A 19,301-nucleotide genomic window follows, 5' to 3' on the forward strand; every position below is an offset into this window, starting at 1 on the left:
TGGGACTTTAGAGAGAACTGGCAGATCCTGGGGAGATCTATCAACACACCTGTCCCAACTCTCAAAAGACCCCCAAAGAACTGGTTGGATCTGCAAGTAAAGTTCCCATACTGACCTGCAAACTGCAAGCAGTGATTCTGGCGCTTGGGAGTATCTGATGTTGCCTTCCTGAGTCTCATCAGCTCACAGTTTCAACATCTAAGAGCATGCACTTTACACAAGGGGTCAGGAGCCTGACACTGGCCATGCTGTCACCAGCTCACTGTGGGATCTTGAGATTCATATTCTCCATCTACAAAATCAGAGCAAACCGGAACAAAAATGCCCTCTCCTTCTTATTTTATCATGCAGACGCCATCTTCTGAAAGGTTTTAGCTGTCTAGCAAACCAGACAGCACGGTTTACTAGGTCACAGCTAGTCAACTGGATCACGGGAAAAAGTATCTTCCCTCAGGTATCTGCACGACTGGACTCACCCTAGCACCTTCAAAGAGCCGGGCAGCTTGGGGTCCTAGACGATTTTAATAGTTTCATGCTATGATTCTTCAGCTGAAGGCTGCTACTCCAGTGGCTCAATTCTTTCCAGGCTACACACACTGGCAAAACTGCCAGTTAGGGTTTTGGAAGTGGAAGGGGAAACAGGCACCTCTGTAGCCTTAAGCTCTAAACCAAACTTGAAATGTAAATAGCAGTGACATCGTCTCAACTCGGCACAGTCTGGCCAATGACAGCTTAGGATATTTGCTTTGAACACTGTGCTACCAAGACCAGAGTATGAATTCTGTCTTTCATTTAGGCACCACTTGTCTAGGATTATACACTATTCTGCACAAGACAGCTCAACTGCGCAGCCTGACACCCACCTTCCAAGGCACAGGTGAGCCCACAAGATCAAGCTGGGGCAACCTCCTTATGTGACTCCAGGGGGCACTGTTCATACTGCTGCTGCCTGAGCACCCTTCAGACACGTGCCCACACAGAAGCCCTGTGTTCAACCTCCCCCACCTGGAGAACTATAAAATTCACATGCAGCTTTTATAGAGCAAGTAAACATTGGATCTTGGAAGTAAAAACAGCCAAAAGCTACGCTTCCAGCTTGCCCTGAAGATCTAAATCATGAAGAAGAATAACACAAGAGCCTGGCTGACTCCCTACTTACCTAAATACCAGAAATCCTAAATCAGTCGTTGCACCAAGTACAGAGAAATGCATCTGTATCAAATGACACTCAAAGAACATTGAGCAGACAGGCTGGCAAACCATGGTTAATGGGCAACCACAATCGGACTTCCTGGATATAAACTAGCCTCAACCACACAGGGGCTAGACACCTTTGGCAAGACAATTAACTTTCCTGGACCTCAGTGCCATCCAAAAAGTAAGAATATTAGTAATGAGGCCAACCTCATCATGCTGTGGTTACCCATACAGACTGAGAGATACTACAAGTGAACTTTCTAGAACATCTGGCACTGGACAAGCACACAGTAGTGAGTGATGACATTATTATTAGGCAATGGCTTGTCACTGCCTTCCTCACTAAAGCCCAAAGCATCAGCAAACTGCATAATTCCCACACTTGGCGCCACAAAAAGCCTGCTGGTCCCTTCCAAGCAGTGCAGAGAGCCCTGGGCCACCCACGCCCACAAGGGAGCTCCATCCATCTGAAACACACACTCTACGCCGTGGAGCCCAGCCACACTCAGGAGTGGGAAACGGCAGGAGTAAGGGCGCACCTGCAAATAGGAGGAGTGCTGTGAGTCTGCCATAAACAGTGAGAACTTCAGATCTCACTGCTCACCCCCAGCAGTGTCAGGAGACAAAGACCGCTTGCCCTACCCCAGGGACAATTTGGGGGTCATTCTCTGGAGAAATGACAGCAGAAAGGTTCAGGCATGGGGGCTTCCAGCAAAGAAGAGAGCGGGGCAAGGGGTCATGCTGAAAACAGGGAGCTGCTGGGAGTCAGCAGCCTACATGCAGAGTCCCTGTGCCCACTGCACTGCCTCTCCTGCTCCCTTTCCAGAACACAGGGTCAAGCTCTACTCCCCACCCCGCCTCCCAGAAAAGTGTCAGCAGCAGGTCAGCCAGTTCTCGAGCCTGGGCTGGGCAGGCCCACACACCTGAGGGCTTCCTGCCAAGGCCCTTCTGTGGGAAGGGATCCTCATCTGATCACCTACAGTGAGCTAGGAACAGGGCACACTTCACCCCGAACACAGTGCCTCAACCAGCTTTGGAGTCCTTGACTTTGAAACAGGAACGGGAACCGAAGGACCCTTGGTATTGGAGGAACACCTCCAACATGTAACATTGGAACATTTACACCTTAAATGAACTTTCAGGAATATTCCCCAGGGACAAAAGCCGAGCACCAAAGCGTGGAGCATTCCAAAAGGAAACACCAAAAATCAGAAAAGGGTCTTAGAAGTAAAAACGAGGCCACACATTTTAAAACAGTATGGACGACTGAGAGGTAAAGCAATCTTTGTGAAAGGAGAACTGAAAACAAAGATGAAAACAGACACAAAAACGTAGCAAACCAGGTGCAATCCAAGAAGTCTAGTGTTGGACAAGACTTACAAAACAAGACACAGAGAAGAGGAAATTATCAAAAAGATATTAATAAAGTTTTCCAGAACTGAAGGACACGAGTTTCCAGATGGGAAGATGCCTGAAACCTGGAATATCAAGACCAGCAGATGCTGATCCCCACAAAAAGGCCAGAACATCCAAGACAAATGGAGGAGCCCAGAAGCTTCCAGGGAGACAACCAGATCTTCTGCAAGAGATCAAGCATTGCAAGGGCGTTTGTATGACCAGAAGCAACACAGGAAGCAAGCGAGGAGATGGGAAGGCAATGCTTCAGCATCCTCTAGGAACATTATTCCCAACCCGGAATCCTATCTCGGGACAAACAAGCAATCAACAGCAAGAGCGAAATAAAGATATGTTCTGCACACAAGTTGTCAAAAAGTTCATTTCCTTTGTACGTGCTCAGAGCTAAAGAATGTGTTCTTGGCTGGCGCCGTGGCTTAACAGGCTAATCCTCCGCCTTGCGGCGCCGGCACACCGGGTTCTAGTCCCGGTTGGGGCGCTGGATTCTATCCCAGTTGCCCCTCTTTCAGGCCAGCTCTCTGCTGTGGCCCAGGAAGGCAGTGGAGGATGGCCCAAGTGCTTGGGCCCTGCACCCGCATCGGAGGCCAGGAGAAGTACCTGGCTCCTGGCTTCGGATCAGCACTGTGTGCCGGCCGCAGCAGCCATTGGAGGGTGAACCAACGGCAAAAAGGAAGACCTTTCTCTCTGTCTCTCTCACTGTCCACTCTGCCTGTCAAAAAAAAAAAAAAAAAAAAGAATGTGTTCTTCCCATACAGAGGAGAAAAAGTCCAATGACAGGAAAAAAAAAAAAAAAAACAGAAATAAAGAGTTCAGAACAAATGTAAAAAAAATCATAAACTAGGGGCAGGCTTTGTGGGCAATGGGTAAAGCCGCCACCTGAAACACCAGCATCCCATATGAGTGCTAGTTCAAGCCCCAGCTGCTCCACTTCCGATCCTGCTAATACAGCTGGGAAAGCAACAGAAGATGACCCAAGTATCTGGGCTCCTGCCACCCAGGTGGGAGATCTAGATGGAGTTCCAGACTCCTGAATTTGTAACCATTTGGGGAGTGAACAGTCTCTTGCTCTCTCTCTGTAACTCTGACTTTCAAATAAATAAAGAAATCTTAAAAAAGAAATCTTTACCATGACTGCTTTCTCAGCACATAAGGGATAAGAGACTCCCCATTCAGTATACTCCCTTTCTCCTGACCTCTTTTTTTTTTTTTTAAGACTTATTTATTTATTTGAAAGTCAGAGTTACACAGAGAGAGAAGGAGAGGCAGAGAGAGAGAGAGAGGAGAGAGAGAGGTCTTCCATCCACTGGTTCACTCCCCAACTGTCTGCAACAGCAGGAGCTGCGCCTATCTGAAGCCAGGAGCTAAGAGCTTCTTCCAGGTCTCCCATGTGGGTGCAGGGGCCCAAGCACTTGGGGCATCTTCCATGGCTTTCCCAGGCTACAGCAGAGAGCTGGATGGGAAGTGGAGCAGTTGGGTCTCAAACCGACACCCACATGGGATGCCGGCACTGCAGGTGGCGGCTTTACCTGCTACGCCACAGCGCCAGCCCCCAGGAAATGGTATTTTAAGAATATCATTTAGAAGAGTCTATACAGAGTCCAGAGCAGAGCACAGCAACCTTTGTTCTGAGAAACAGGAATGGGAAGTGAGGCAGGGTAGGGCCAGAAACTGCTGCATTTTATTAAAAGCCCAGTGGAATTAATTGATATTAATTAAGGTAAAATTGAGGAAAAAGTTGTGCATGTGTGGATATAAGAGAAAGATTGATTTTTTAATTGATTAATTAATTAAATTGTATTTGAAAAGCAGAGATGGGAAAGAGAAAGAGACAGAGATGTTCCATCTACTTGGTTCATTCCACAAATGCCCACCACTGCTGGGGATGGGTAAAGCCAAAGCCTGGAACTCAACCTGAGTCTCCAGTGTGGAGAGGAGGGACCCGGCCACTGGAGCCGTCACCTGCTGCCTCCCAGGTGTGCATTAGCAGGAAGCTGCATTCAGAAGTGGAGCTGGGACTCTGTCTGATACGGGATGCCGGCGTCCCAAGAGCCATCATAACCCCTGCACCAAACACTCACCCAAGATGGGTGCTGACTCGCAGCACTCCCCACATCACTGCTGACCTTCTATAACTGCAGTTTTAATTGTTTCCTTTGACCCAAGTAGCACTTAACAGCTTTAATAATTGTCTAAGAATTAGAAAAACAAATACTTGGAAAAATAAACAAAATACCTTCAAATTGTACCAAGTTCCATGAAGAATATAAGCAGATTGGCAACTGAAACGAAATGTGTCCCAGAGTTCATGGGTTGGAAGCCTCATGCCCAATGCGACAATGTTTGGAGGCAGGACCTACTGAGAGCTGATGAGGTCACAGGGACTTCGCCCCCTAATGCTGTTACCTCAGGAGTGGGCTCCTATGGCAGGAGTGGTCCCTTACAAAGGGTGAGTCCAACCCCTTTCTCTCCCTTTGTCCATCTTCTCCCTCTCTCTCCTCTGCTCTCCACCCCCTGCCACAGAGTAGGACAGCCTTCACCAGGTGTTCCTACCAAGCTGCTCGGCTTCCCAGCCTTCCAGAACCACAAGCCAAAGGAGCCTGTGTGCTTTATCATTCACCCAGCGCTCAGTACACAGGAAAGGGATTACCACAGAGGCACAGGCAAGGACTCCGCCAGGGATGACCTCACTGCAGTGACTGTGAGGCCCAGTGACAGAGAAGGTGCTGGGACAAAGACACGGAAACACCACAGGCCCCAGAGGCAGGAGGGCCCCGCTCAGGGGCTGAGGGGACCTGAAAACAGCACTGCAGGTGAGCCGAGGGTTTGCCAAGAGAGCGAGGGAAGGAGCCAGCCACCGTGGGCTAACACCTCCTGCCCCCTCAGTAAACCACCAGCTCACCAGCTCAGCAGGCCACCTCCGACCACGGCCTGACCACAGCATGCTACATCCCCGCCTCTGACTCCACCTGGCCTGCATCCTAAACTGCGCCTGTGTCACGCACCACCCGACACCACACCGCCATGCAAGTGCCTAAGAACCGGCACAGGCCCACGCAACACCTCACCTGCAGACAGAGAGCCATCCCTGGGTCCAAAGGGAAGACACAGAAAGGAACTGAAATAGGATGAAACTGGGCCACCTGACAACTCAGAGAAGTGCACACCGGCTGGGTACTCAGTGCCTAAAACGGAAAACAACAGTGGCCGGCTGCAGGCCTCGGCAAGGAAGAAGTGGTAGCAGAGGCCGAAATGGTCCTTGCAAAAATCTATTAACGTCTTTCTCTAAAGTAGATAAGAGAGCAAGCTGTGGGGGAGATAGCTGATGTTTCAATTTGAGAAGTCAATTAACTTTGTCCTGTAGAAAAGAGAGGGAAGTCGTGTGCATGCAGAATTGAGCTCTGACTGAATACTGCAAGCTCCCCTTGCATTGGAGTCTAATTGACTGGGGAGGAACCCTAGGACCCGGGCTGGAACTCCGCAAATTCCTTAACACCCTGAGCCTCAACATCCCCTGTGCCAAATGCAGCCAGTGACACCTTGCTGAGTGCTTTGAGAATTAAATAAGATCTCCAAACACCCGCACAGCAGGAACCCAATATGGGCCATGGCTCACTTGGTTAATCCTCCACCTGCAGTGCCGGCATCCCATATGGGCTCCAGGTTCTAGTCCTGGTTGCTCCTCTTCCAGTCCAGCTCTCTGCTGTGGCCCAGGAAGGCAGTGGAGGATGGCCCGGGTGCTTGGGCACCTGCACCCGTGTGGGAGACCAGGAGGAAGCACCTGGCTCCTGGCTCTGGATCAGTGTAGCTCCAACCGTAGCGGCCATTTGGCGGGTGAACCAACAGAAGGAGGACCTTTCTCTCTGTCTCTCTCACTAACTCTGTCAAATAAAAAAAAAAAAAAGGAGCCCAATAAATGCTCCTTGCCACTGTCAATGACAGCTACAGGAATCAGGAAATGAGACCACACAAGGCCACAGAAACAAAGCCAGGGACTTGACAAAAGAGTGGCTCATTATGCAGCGGCCAAATCGTTTAACCTGGGAGCCCAGGGAACCCATCTGGCCACAACTGAGCTGATGGTTCAGATAAAAGGTTCAGGTGCGGCTAAGAGCCTATGTGGGCCGGTTGCCTGTAGGGGCTTCCAACCTTCATCCCTGAGACAGAAAGCTCCTGAGGTCTGATAAGGGCTCCCCCTCCGCTGCTTCCCCCAGGTGGAAGGGGAGAACAGGCTGGGCAAGGCTCTTTCACAAGAGTGCTGACCTCAATGGGGAGGGCTCCTCCCTCTGACCTCACAGCCTCCTCACACTATTGCATGGGCTTCAATGTTGGGCAGATGCAAGCATTCAACCAGGGCACACATAAAGGATTTCCTAAGCTCCCCGAACTCCTTGCTGGCCATGCCAGGGGCAAGCCTGAGAGCTAGAGGCTCCAGGAATTCCCCAGATGCTGTAGGGATGGGTGGTGATGTGGAGGAGGCAGGAGAGCATGCACACTTCTGGCATCATTAGAGACACCTGACCTTGTGGAAACTGCGCCAGCTGAGGCCAGGAAAGAGCACTTGCGAGTCAGGGGCTGCCCAGTGCCTCCTCTGGAGCAGCTCTCTCCAGGGACTGCCCCATGCCGCGTCCTCCCCTGCCAGCTGCTCTTTCTGACTGCCCACCCTGCTGACAGCAGTGCCCTCAGCATGCTACCCCAGCTCCCTCTTGCGCTCCCAACAAACAAATGCTCCCCAGAAATGCCACACATGCCAAAGCTGCCACTCTATGCAGTCACTGCCTCAGAATGTGCTGGGGCAGATGCTCAAGTGCCTCATTTAAAACTGCAAAGACTGGTGCAGAACCCGCACACGTCCTCCTGTGTCAATCCTGGATCATCTAATCATCCCTGGATCTGGGGCCAGTGCTGTGGCATAGCAGGTAAAGCCGCCACCTGCAGTGCCAGCATCCCATATGAGCACCGGTTCGAGTCCCGGCTGCTCCACTTCTGATCCAGCTCTTTGCTATGGCCTGGGAAAACAGTAGAAGATGGCCCAAGTCCTTGGGCCCCTGCACCCACGTGGGAGACCTGGAGGAGGCTCCTGGCTCCTGGCTTCGGATCGGCACAGCTCCGACCGTTGCAGACAATTGGGGAGTGAACCAGCGGATGGAAGATCTCTCTCTCTCTCTCTCTCTCTCTCTCCCTCTCCCTCTCCCTCTCCCTCTGCCTCTGCCTCTGCCTCTGCCTCTGCCTCTGCCTCTGCCTCTGCCTCTGCCTCTGCCTCTCCTCTGTGTAACTCTTTCAGATAAATAAATAAATCTTTTAAAAAATCATCCCTGGATCACCTGTAAAACCTGAACCCATGTAAATGCTATGTAAATAGCTGTTACACTGAGCTGTTGGGGAATAATGACAAGAAAAAGGTCTGCACATATTCAGGATGTAATTGGATTTTAATATCTTTGGTCTGCAATTGGTTCACTCTTCAAAAGTGGAACCTACAGATGCAAAGGACTGACTATGTTAACCTGTCCCCAGCATCAGTCTACACCCAAGCCCACTCCCACCCCAGGGCCTCTGCACAAGCCTTTGCCTCCGCCAGGAACACGCCACTCCAGAGGTATCTTTTTGGCTCATTCCCTGACTTGGTCTTCAGGTGTCAGGCCAAGGTCACTTCCTGACAGGTCAGTGCTGACCTATCCAGCAAACTAGCACCTCCTGTCACTCTCTCTCCCTTGTCCTGGCTTTAATATTCTTCACGACATCCAGCTCCATGTTGACCACTGGTACCACAGAAATGTAAGTTCTGTGAGAACAGCAATTTTTACCTTTTTTGTCCACTGTCACAACCCTAGCACTAGGAGCAGCGTCAGTATACAACAGACACTCAAGAAATAACCATTGTTGAATGGTTGTCTTGAAAGAGAGGAATACGATGATACCGATATTAGGGTTGCATATGGGGACTACTTATTTGAGGTAGTCAAGTCACTTGGCACAGTCCACTTCTTCATAAACTTCCCTCAACACTTCTTCCAACCTCACCTCTGGATATTTCCATTATTCCCATTAGCACCTAAAGCCACCTCCACTCCCTCTGCTCGCTCTCCTCTGTCTCATATATATATATACACATATATATAGTTATATAGATGTTATATAGATGTAGATATATATAACAAAGCTATTTATGAGTGCTATGGTGTGCTCTACCCATGCTTCTATGAATTAACTGAGCTCCTAGTACACATTAGCTATGTAAGATACACCAGGAGCCTTTGAAATGCTCATGAAAATGCTAATTATGAAAAAAAAAACCTATGCATGGATTTCAAATGTTTCTGCTCCAAAATAAATCTTTTACTTCTGTTTGTCCAGGAACTTTCTGAAGTACCCTCATGTTATTTTCCCTCCGAGTTTTACACACAGATCCTTCTGTCTCCTCCCATCCCCATACTCTCCCACCCACTGCCTAAGGAAGTCCCCGCCCCCGGTGGGGGAGGGGTCCTCAGCGGGATAATTCAGCACTCAGAGCACAACCTCTATTTGAGCTATGTGCTAACTCATCTGTTTCTCTCCCCAGGGATCCGAATGTGTCTGAGTCATCAGTATGTTCCCAGCAGCTGGTAATAATGACACACTTCACTTATTTGCACTCATTTGGATCAATCAGGCAGCTTAAAAATATTCATACACAATAGTGGGATGAATAGAAAAGGACAGAATAGCAACAGGGAGCTGAGGTGATTACCTAAAGAGCAGAACCACAAAATGGTGCAGAACCGATAAGGAGTCGGAAGCTGACGGAGCGTCACGGTTGTCAGAGCACGGAGGACTCGGGTGCGTTCAAGAAGCAGCACTGCTCTGGTACAAACAGCGCCGTTTCCAGGTTCTCCACCAGCACTGCTGGTGCTGAGGCACCAGGTCTGAGAGCAGCCTCGCACCAACCTCATGAAAGGGCTCCTGTGTCTGGGCACATGAGCTGCTGCCGGAGAATCTGGCTGAACGCTGAATTCCGAAGGTCACGACCACTTTCCATGACCTGAGTCCTGACTATTTGGCAAGGCCCTTCTTGCACTTGGTCCCTCTCCGTCTATGCAAGGGCACAGTCCCTGTTTCAGCTCAGTTCATCAAACCTTTTCGAGCATCCACACCCCAGATCCCATGCTGGCCCCGGCATCCAAGACTAAGTCTCTGCTCCCCGAAACCCAACTCGGTGTGAGCCACCATTCTGACACCATCCAAGGCTCATCCCTCACTAATCCCTGGATTGTTTCTATGTGGAAAGCCCTCAGCATTCACCTCACTTTTAAAATTACACCCTTTCTTCCAGACCTGCATAGCAAATTACACAGTCCTCATCAGGACCTAAACTGTAAAGCCCTGGAGGCCGTGGCACGCAACACAGAACCAGGATGTGTTGCTGCACTGAGCCTGCCATGGCAAAGCAGACGGTAAGCTCTCAGAGGCGATTCCGCACCTTGGGCTTCTGGTATATCCTGTGGACACAGCACCGTGCAGGACACAGAGCAAACACTCATCCAGCGACCACTGAATGCTGCTGAGACAGAACAGAGACAAGGCAAGGAGCAGAGACTGGACAGGTTCACTGACTAAGATGATCTCCATTCAGCAGAAGCAACCAGCTCCCAATGTAATGATGTTCCCTCAATGCTGGAAACATTACATGTAATTCTGTAACAGGGGGAAATGTAGGCCCAAATTGTCTCCTATTGTTATTTCAAGTGATAGAGTAGGAAAAAAACTGATCTTATGGAAATTGGACATGACATGACCCAACCCCATGACTATTTCCTGGGACTATGCTATCTCATATAGCAACCATCAGCCACGTGGCTATTTAAATTGACATGTAAGTTAAATAAAATGAAAGACATTTCCTGAGCCATACTAGCCTCATTTCATACACTCAACAGCCACTACTGGAGGCTGGCATTGTGGGATAGCAGGGAAAGCCCCTGCCTGCAACGCCAGCCCATATGCACATCAATTTGAGACTCAGCTGCTCTACTTCTGATCCAGCTCCCTGCTAATGTGCCTGGGGAAGCAGAAGGATGGCCCAAGTGCTTGGGCCTCTATCACCTATGTAGGAGACCCAGATGAAGCTCCTGGTTTTGGATTGACCCAGCACCAGCCATTGAGGCTATTTGGATGGAAGATCTACTAGATGGAAGATTCTCTCTCTCTCTCTCTAGCTCTGCCTTTCAAATAAATCTTTAAAAAAATAGCCACTACAGACCACCAATGCAGACCATTCCCATCACTGCAAATACTACTGAACAGTGCAGGCAAAGCCATCTTTGCTCATTCAGTTCGCATCTCTGGGGCTCAATTTCCTCTTATGTAAAACAGCACAATACAAATACATACCTCACTGGGTTGCTCTAAGACTTAATATGCTAAATGTGAGCATTCTTTGTAACAATTTTAATAAAGCTGGACAAACTACTAAACTTACGTAAGAGTTACAGCCTGATGAGAGTCTAACAATGCAGTGGCAAAGTGGTCAAGGGGAGGTACTGTCAACTGGAGCCTCTGTCCCAGACTAAGTGACCAGAAGGATACCTCCAGGAGGAGGGGAAAAGCACACACCTGGGTCCGACCATCTCAGGAACGCCACTCCAAAGGAGGAACACACGGAAACTAAGGCATGTCCAGACCCACCCAGGAGAACAGTGAGTGGAGGGGCCTAGGATTCCCTAGCTAGGAAGCCAACTGAGTTTTGTAACAAAGAACTGTCCTGGGACAGGGCTGGGATCCTGGGCAGCTGTGGAGATGGCCACAAGGTGGGCTTAACCCAGGGAAGAAATACACTTACTAGTTAGATCGACCTAATAGAGAAAAGCGCCCATACAGACACTGGCTCTCCAACCGCAGCATGCATCAGATCAGCTGGGAGAACCCAGGATTCCCGGCCCCACCTGCAGAGATTCTGCTTCAGTGAGGTCCAGGAACCTGAGCGCTAACAAGCATGCAGGTGAGGCTGCTGCCGGATGCTGCTGGTCCAACCATGTGGGCAGCGCATGATGCCAGTGGGAGGTGGGAGCCAGCAACCTTCCAAGTGGCCCTGCAGACAGTGAACGGACTGCACACAGCCCAGCCTGAAAGGCAGGAGGGCCCAGGGTGTCCTGGCCAGACGGCCCCTGTACAGTCACAATCCTACAGTTTTACTGGGTACACTAAGCGAAGGTGATGTCCTCCTGCAACGCCAGACACACTGAGGAAAAGGCCTTGGCACTGACTCTCCCTCTGCCATGGTCTCCAACAGTGGCCTCTAAACCAAGTTCCATCACAGTGGCTTTCTAGGCTGCAGAGGCCAGAGGCCCCCAAAGGGGACTGTGCCACAAGCCATTAAACCTCAGTGTTATGGTCAGAAGGAGGCTGCGATATGAGCATTCTGCTCAATTTCTTGCCTATCCAAGGCAACCATCACAGGGCCACATAAAATACTTCCCACACCAAAGCAAACACTTCACACCAAGATCTGCATCCAAATTTCTCCAACAGCTTCATTCGTAACGGTCAAACATGGAAACCACCCAAATGGACAGCAACTAACCAATAAAAAAAAAGAACAAGTTACTAATATACACAGCAGGGAGGAATCTCAAATTTCATGCTGAGTAAATGAACCCAACACAGACGATATCATACTATCCTCATACGTCACTTATGCGAAAGTTGAGGAAAGGCAAATCAGTCCCCAGGGCTGAGGAATGACAAGAAAGGAGCACAAGGAAAGCTTCTGGGGTGATGGAATATTCTAGATCGCGAATGCCGTTGTGATCACATTTGACTGTACAACTAGGAGTGTGTGCCTCTTAGCACAGTAAACAGTGAAGAGTTGACTCTTTAAAAACAACAACCAAAAAAATCAGTTTCATTGCACGTTGTGCTTAAATTTGTAACATTGGCCGCCTCTGAGCAGACACTGGATAGGCAGAGTGGCCTGGGAAACAGATTTTCAAAATGTTTATCCTTCTGTCCTTTCACACTTTTGGAGCTATGAGGTTACGTTGAGGTTAGCTTTCATGATAAGTAAAATTTAAAATTAAGAAAAAGGATTTTTAAAGTGTGTTTTCCATTGGGAAAATGAGTGTGAGAGTAGGATCAAAGGTCCCTCAATCAGTCCTAGGACTGCTGGGTAATTACCCAATCTCTTTCAGTTGTGGAAACCCAGCCTTTCAAGACAGGTACTACATTTTATCAAGCTCATTGGAGGTGTAAGAAAATACTATAATTTTAGCATTTTTTCTCTTATTGATATTTTTCACATCATGCATATCTGATTCAAGAATGTCTTTTATTTTTCCTTGCAGTTTTATCTCCTCTATGTGTTTCCCTAATCGATATTAGTTTTGTACATTTCATGTGAATCATTCGGCATGTATCATTTTTGTGCTTCTTCTGCCCAAAATGACATTTGTAAAATTCATCTGCACGGTTATTCATGCTGTAGTTTATTTTCATTGATATATGGTAGGAATAAATGAACCACATCTACTTTTCCATTAAAATATTTATGAATACACTTACATGGCATTTTTTATGTCTACTGCCTATTAAAAACAAAACAAATGCAAGCTTAGCATAGCATTTGAGGTGACCACTGTCCCCAAAAGTGTCCCCAAACCACCTAGGCAACCTCATCTCTCACTGCTTTTTCTCTACCAATCCATGCTGCCACTGTAGCCACTTACTTGGGTTATGGTTGAAATATTAAGTACACTTTCAAGATGCTATTCTTTGATTCATTCTACTCCTAAGCACTGGAATGCTGATAACCAGGTCACAGATCTACTCAAGTCATTCAAGGTCTAGTTCAAGCATGGTCTACGTATGAAGATCCCACCATCTTTTGCATCCACAAGTCCACTGCCACCTCCTGTAAACCTGTATCAAAACAAATTATCCTTTCTGGATTGCTATGATTTCCAACCACACAGATTTACTTTGTCTCCCAAGGGTTCATTTCTTGGAAGCTTGGTCCTCAGGGTGGCAGAACTGAAAGGTGGTAGGGGACTGGCATTGTGGTATAGAAGGTTAAGCCTCCACCAGCAGTGCCGGCATCCCATATGGGCACCAGTTCAATTCCTTGCTGCTCCAACCCAGCTCCCTGCTAATGTGCCTGGGAAAGCAGCAGAAGATGGCCCAAGTACTTGGGCCCCTGCACCCATGTGCAGACCTGGAGGAGGCTCCTGGCTTCTGGCTTTGGCCTGGCCATTGCAGCCATTTGGGGAGTGAACCAGCAAAAGGAGGATCTCTCCCTCTCCCTGCCTTTCAAAGAAAGAAAGAAAGAAATTAACCAAGAAAGAAAGAAAGGTAGGTACTAGGGAGCATTTCAGGACTGAAGCCTAGGGGACAGTCCTTAGGTCATTGAAGACACCACCCTTGCAAGGAGTTAAGGTAGTCTTTAGGGGACCCCCGGATAATTCTGGAGGGAAGGTTGTTATCAAAGGAACAAGCCCAGCCCCGACCCCTCTGTCAGGCTCCTGTCAGATGAATGAGCTCTTCTTCCCACAGTACTTGAGCCACTGTAACACCACCTGCCATGAGTCCTCCGCAGAGCTAGGCTGATGCCTTAGCCTTGAACCTATAGAACTAGGAGCTAACTAAACGTATACTCTTTATAAAGTTAGACTGTATCAGATACTTCATTATAGTAACAAAAAGCAGACTAACACCTGGTTCTTCTATCACACCTGTTCTAGGCAACCTTGAGTCATAACCACTTGTCATGGTCATGTCTCAGTTTTATCCATGTAGTATATTGCACTGCAATCTTACACCAGATGCGTGGGTGAAGTTTAAACTTCAAACTCTTGAAAGCTACCACTATCACTGGGTACTAAAGAATTTCAAAAAAAGTTTTAAAAGTTGGTATCCATAAAAATGAAAAATACCAATAAAAGTAAAAATATCACTATTGCTTAAAATAAGATTTGGGTTCTTCATATTTCTTCTTCTTCTTCTTTTTTTTTTTTTTTTTTTTTTTTTGACAGGCAGAGTTAGACAGTGAGAGAAAGACAGAGAGAAAGGTCTTCCTTTTTCCGTTGGTTCACCCCCCAAGTGGCCGCTATGGCCGGTGCGATGCACGCCGATCAGAAGCCAGGAGCCAGGTGCTTCTCCTGGTCTCCCATGTGGGTACAGGGCCCAAGGACCTGGGCCATCCTCCACTGCACTCCCAGGCCACAGCAGAGAGTTGGACTGGAAGAGGAGCAACCAGGACAGAATCTGGCGCCTCGACCGGAACTAGAACCTGGGGTGCTGGTGCCGCAGGCGGAGGATTAGCCTAGTGAGCCACGGCGCTGGCCGGGTTCTTCATATTTCTAACACTAGTCTTTTTGTTTCTCTCATGAAAATACAAAGCTTCAGAGTTCCTGGGACATAGAATGTTGGAATATCACATTGCCTGGCATAATTTAAGAAAATCACTATTTAAAGAAAATTCAACCCCCTTGAAAACAGTTTTAGCCCCAGAATAACAGATGGAGTGAAAACTCAAAAATTTTAAATGAAATTAATAAATGAAATACAAATTCCAATTGATTTTTTAATAACAATGAAAGACAGTACAGGCTGGTCTTCAGGCCAAGACTGGACATATCTTTTATTTTTTTAAGATTTATTTATTTAGGGTTGAGGCAGAGAGTGAGAGAGAGAAGTCTTCCATCCACTGGTTTACTCCCCAAATGGCTGCAACAGCCAGAGCTGGGCCAAAATCCGAAGCCAGGAGCCAGAAGCTTCTTCCTGCTCTCCCACGTGGGTGCAGGGGCCCAGGGACCTAGGCCATCTTCTACTGCTTTCCCAGGCCATAGCAGAGAGCTGGATCAGAAGAGGAGCAGCCGGGACTCAAACCTCAAACCAGCACCCAAATGGGATGCCGGCACTGCAGGCAACAGCTTTATCCATTAAGCCACAGAAGATTTTAATATACACAATGGATTTTAATACAAAAGCAGCAAGTATTTCAGAATTTAAAGAGCAGGACTGTTATCTTTCTGTCAAAGAAAATCCATGCATGGAATGCAAATGGGACATCATAAGAATAAATAAACATCAGGAGAGGCTAGAACTAAATTGAACAGCTGGCAATTAGATTTCCCTCCATGAGAATTATAAATAACATTGATGGAAGATATTACTCCAGAATAATACCAAATATGCCTTTCAAATATTTTATGCAAAAAAATCACAATTTTCAACCAGTGTTATTAAAGCATTCATCATACCAAAAATGTTTGCAAATCACTACAGAAATGTGGCTAATGCCTTAATATAAAAAGAGTTCCCAGGGTTGGCACTGTGGCATAGCAGGTAAAGCCTTCGCCTTCAGTGCCAGCATCCCATATGGGTGCCAGTTCAAGTCCCAGCTGCTCCTCTTCTGATCCAGCTCTCTGCTGATGGCCTGGGAAAGCGCTGGAAGATGGCCCAATTTCTTGGGCCCCTGCACCCACAAGGGAAACCAGGAAGAAGCTCCTGGCTCCTGACTTCAGATGGGCCCAGCTCCAGTCATTGTTCTCTCTCTCTCTCTCTGTAACACTGCCTTTCAAATAAACAAATAAATCTTTAAAATAAATAAATAAAAAGAGCTCCCACAAATCAATAAGATCAATGGCCCAACTGAAAAAACGAAGGTTACTTATAAACAAAAAATGCAGAGAAAAAAATGATTATAGAGGCTCTTGAACATAAGAAATAATCTCAGCGAAATTCAAATTAAAACTATATTGGGATATTCTTTTTTATCTATTAGATTTACAAGACCTAAAGGTTTCATAAGGGGCAGGCTTTTGCCCTAACCATTCAGACTCCCACATCCCATATCAAAGTCCCTGGGTTTGAGTCCCAGCTCTGGCTCCATTCCAGCCTCTTGCCCATGCAGACCCTGGGAGGCAGCTCAAGTGGTTGAGTCCCTGCCACCATTGTGACTGAGTTCCCAGCTTCCAGTACTGGCCAGCCTGGACATTTGGGAAGTGAATCAATGGATGAATGCTCGCTCTCTCTCTCTCTCTCTTAATCTTTCTCTCAAATAAAATTAGAGAAAAAAAAAAAAACTTTTAAGTTTCTTAAGATAATCTTAGCAAGAGTCTATAGAGACAGGCAGCCTTGCACAATGCTGTTGGGAGTACAACTGGTAGAACCCCAAGGAAGTACAATACTTGCATGATGATACACCTGTGCTGTGGCATGGCGGGTAAAGCCGCCACCTGCAGCACCAGCATCCCATATGGGCGCCGCTTTAAGTCCTGGCTGCTCCACTTCCAATCCAGTTCTTTGCTACGGCCTAGAAAAGCAGAAGATGGCCCAAGTCCTTGGGTCCCTGCACCCAGGTGGGAGACCCGGAAGAAGTTTGTGTCCATTGTGGCCAACTAGAGAGTGAACCAGCGAATGGAAGACCTCTCTCTCTCTCTGCCTCTCCTTCTCTCTGCAACACTGACTTTCAAGTAAATAAATAAATCTTTAAAAAAAAAATTATGACCCAGCAATTCCACTTCTGGGAATCTATCCTATAGTAATACCTGAATATCTGCAAAATGATACACATTCAAGGCCATTAGCAACATCATTAAACAGCACAAGTTTGGAAAAGACCTCTGCCTTAGTAGGACACATGTAAAATAATTTGAGACATGGTTACAGTGGAGTTCTATATAGCCAATAAAAAGGAGGAACTGATCACCAGGATATACTAGGAAGCACAGCCCAGATGGTATTCCACAAATGTGTATATTGTATATTTGCTGAAATACACTATCTGGAAAGATACACAGGAAACTGGTAACATTGGTTCCCTCTGGGAGGAAACTGGGAACCAGGGACTAGCATGGGAAAGAGACAGTTTAAACATGAACTATTTGTACTTTTAAACTTTTTAAATGTTAGATTGAAATAGGCACTTTTAAAATAAAATTAAGAGAAACAATTTTAAAAACATGTCTATCGTTGGTAAAATGACAGAGACATTGCCCCCAAAAGCCTATGGGACTACTGGCCCACCTAGCATAATACAAAGCTCCTAACTGAGCACTCCCGTAACTTTACAGCCTGAGCACTTGGGATAAACTCTAGAAGCAAAGCTAAGAGACCCAAAGTGAAGTTACATTCAGGGACCCTGACAAGATACAGCTTGTGGTAAAGGAAAGCCAGGACTAGCACGGAGCTGCAGGAGAATCTTCACATCGATCAAGTTAACCTGGAAAATCAGCGGCTGTGCGTGCTCTGCGCAGGTGCGTGTTTCTCAAAGCGTCCTACAGGAAGGTGCTAAGGCTGCCGCCTATTCTGCGTTCCGCGGGTCAAGTTTGTTATGAGGACAAACAGCAAACAAAGGCGGCTTTCCCCGCCCACGAGCAGCCTGCAAAGCGATCACAAGCCCCTCCCTCAGGAAAAGAGGCAGACACCTGCCCGACCTCACCTGGGAGAGACAAACCTGTGGATCAGTGTCGAATTAAGGAACATCCTTGCATGGCTATGGTTCATCCGGCTTCCCCACTGTGCACACCTCGGGGCCGGGATCACGTGCAAAGCCTACCTGTCTGTCTGCCGCCTGCTTTTCTCAAAAGGGAGCAAAAGCAGCAAACACAACCCTCCAGGGGCAGGAAAAACACATCATTCCGTGGTTGATGCAGGCGGCGCTGTGTTGAGCACGTGACCGGGCTGGTCCAGATCCACCCGCTGAGGATGCAAGAACCGACCCGAGTTCAAGCACCTCTGCTTGCGGCACGCTCCGAGCAGCAGGTCAAGACCTGCCAGTTTTACAGGGTCAGGGCCCAAGTTTTCTGAGCACGCAGCAAACACCTGTACCTACAGGTGCGCGCGGGTCGGCCGGCCAGCTGGCCGTCGGAGGCCGGGTACACACTTGGATGAGACAACCGCTTGCAACAGTTTGCGCGTCTGAAGCGAATTGGAAATGGTAGTGTCTCTACCTGCTCCGGACAGGTGGCTGAGAAAGCGGAGCAGGGCTGGGCTTGCCCGCACAGCGCCGGGCGCGCACCCCCAAGCCCGGCGCCCCCCCTCTGCTCGACCCGGGAGCCCCAAGGTCACTGCCCTCCCGCCCCGCCCCACCCCGCCGGAGCTCTCACCAAAACAGCAGGTTGGCACCGACGAAGGCGAGCAGGCTGCGCAGCGGCCTCCGCCAGCTCAGGAGCTCGCCGGCGCGGCAGCCCAGCCACAGCCCAGGCTCGCCCAGCAGCCAGGTCACGGCGGCCACCACCCAGCCCGCGGCCTCCTCCACCTGCGGCCGCTCGCCGGCCGCCGCCGCCTCCCGAGCCTCCTCCTCTCGCCGGGGAGCCCGCGGCGGCGGCGGCGGGAGCTCCGCAGCCGCAGCCGGAGCCGGGCATCCCGCCTCAGCGCGCTCCGGGGGCGCGGGGCTCGCCATCTTCAGCGGCGCGGGCGGGGACGGGCCCGGGCACGGGGACGCGCGCGCCCGGGGTCGGCGCCGAGAGCTGCGCGCCGCGGCGGGTCCGGAGCGCGGTGCGCACCGTGGGGCGCCGGCGGCTGGCTGTCTCGTGACGTCAGCCCGGACCGCGGCGGGGGCGCCGCCCGGGGGAAGTGGGAGCGGCCAAGTGCGCGCAGGGGCGGGGCCGGGGCGCCGAGGGGCTGGGCGGCGTCCCCGGGGAGCGCGGCGCCCCGGATGCCCACTCGAGGGACCGACGGAAGAGGACCCCTTTCCCCCTGCTGCGGTGCCCGCC

General features: G+C 49.1%; 1 protein-coding gene across 1 annotated transcript in view; it reads right to left on the reverse strand.

Annotated features, from left to right (window-relative positions):
- The window catches only part of RETREG1 (reticulophagy regulator 1), a 149,875-nt gene extending 130,887 nt beyond the window's left edge, over positions 1-18,988 (reverse strand). The window contains exon 1 of the mRNA XM_062211865.1: positions 18,693-18,988. Coding sequence (XP_062067849.1) covers positions 18,693-18,988 — 296 coding nt within the window. The remainder of the gene's footprint in view (positions 1-18,692) is intronic.
- Positions 18,989-19,301: the final 313 nt, after the last annotated feature.

This window comes from Lepus europaeus, chromosome 15 (assembly GCF_033115175.1).
Source record: "Lepus europaeus isolate LE1 chromosome 15, mLepTim1.pri, whole genome shotgun sequence".
Lineage (NCBI taxonomy): Eukaryota > Metazoa > Chordata > Mammalia > Lagomorpha > Leporidae > Lepus > Lepus europaeus.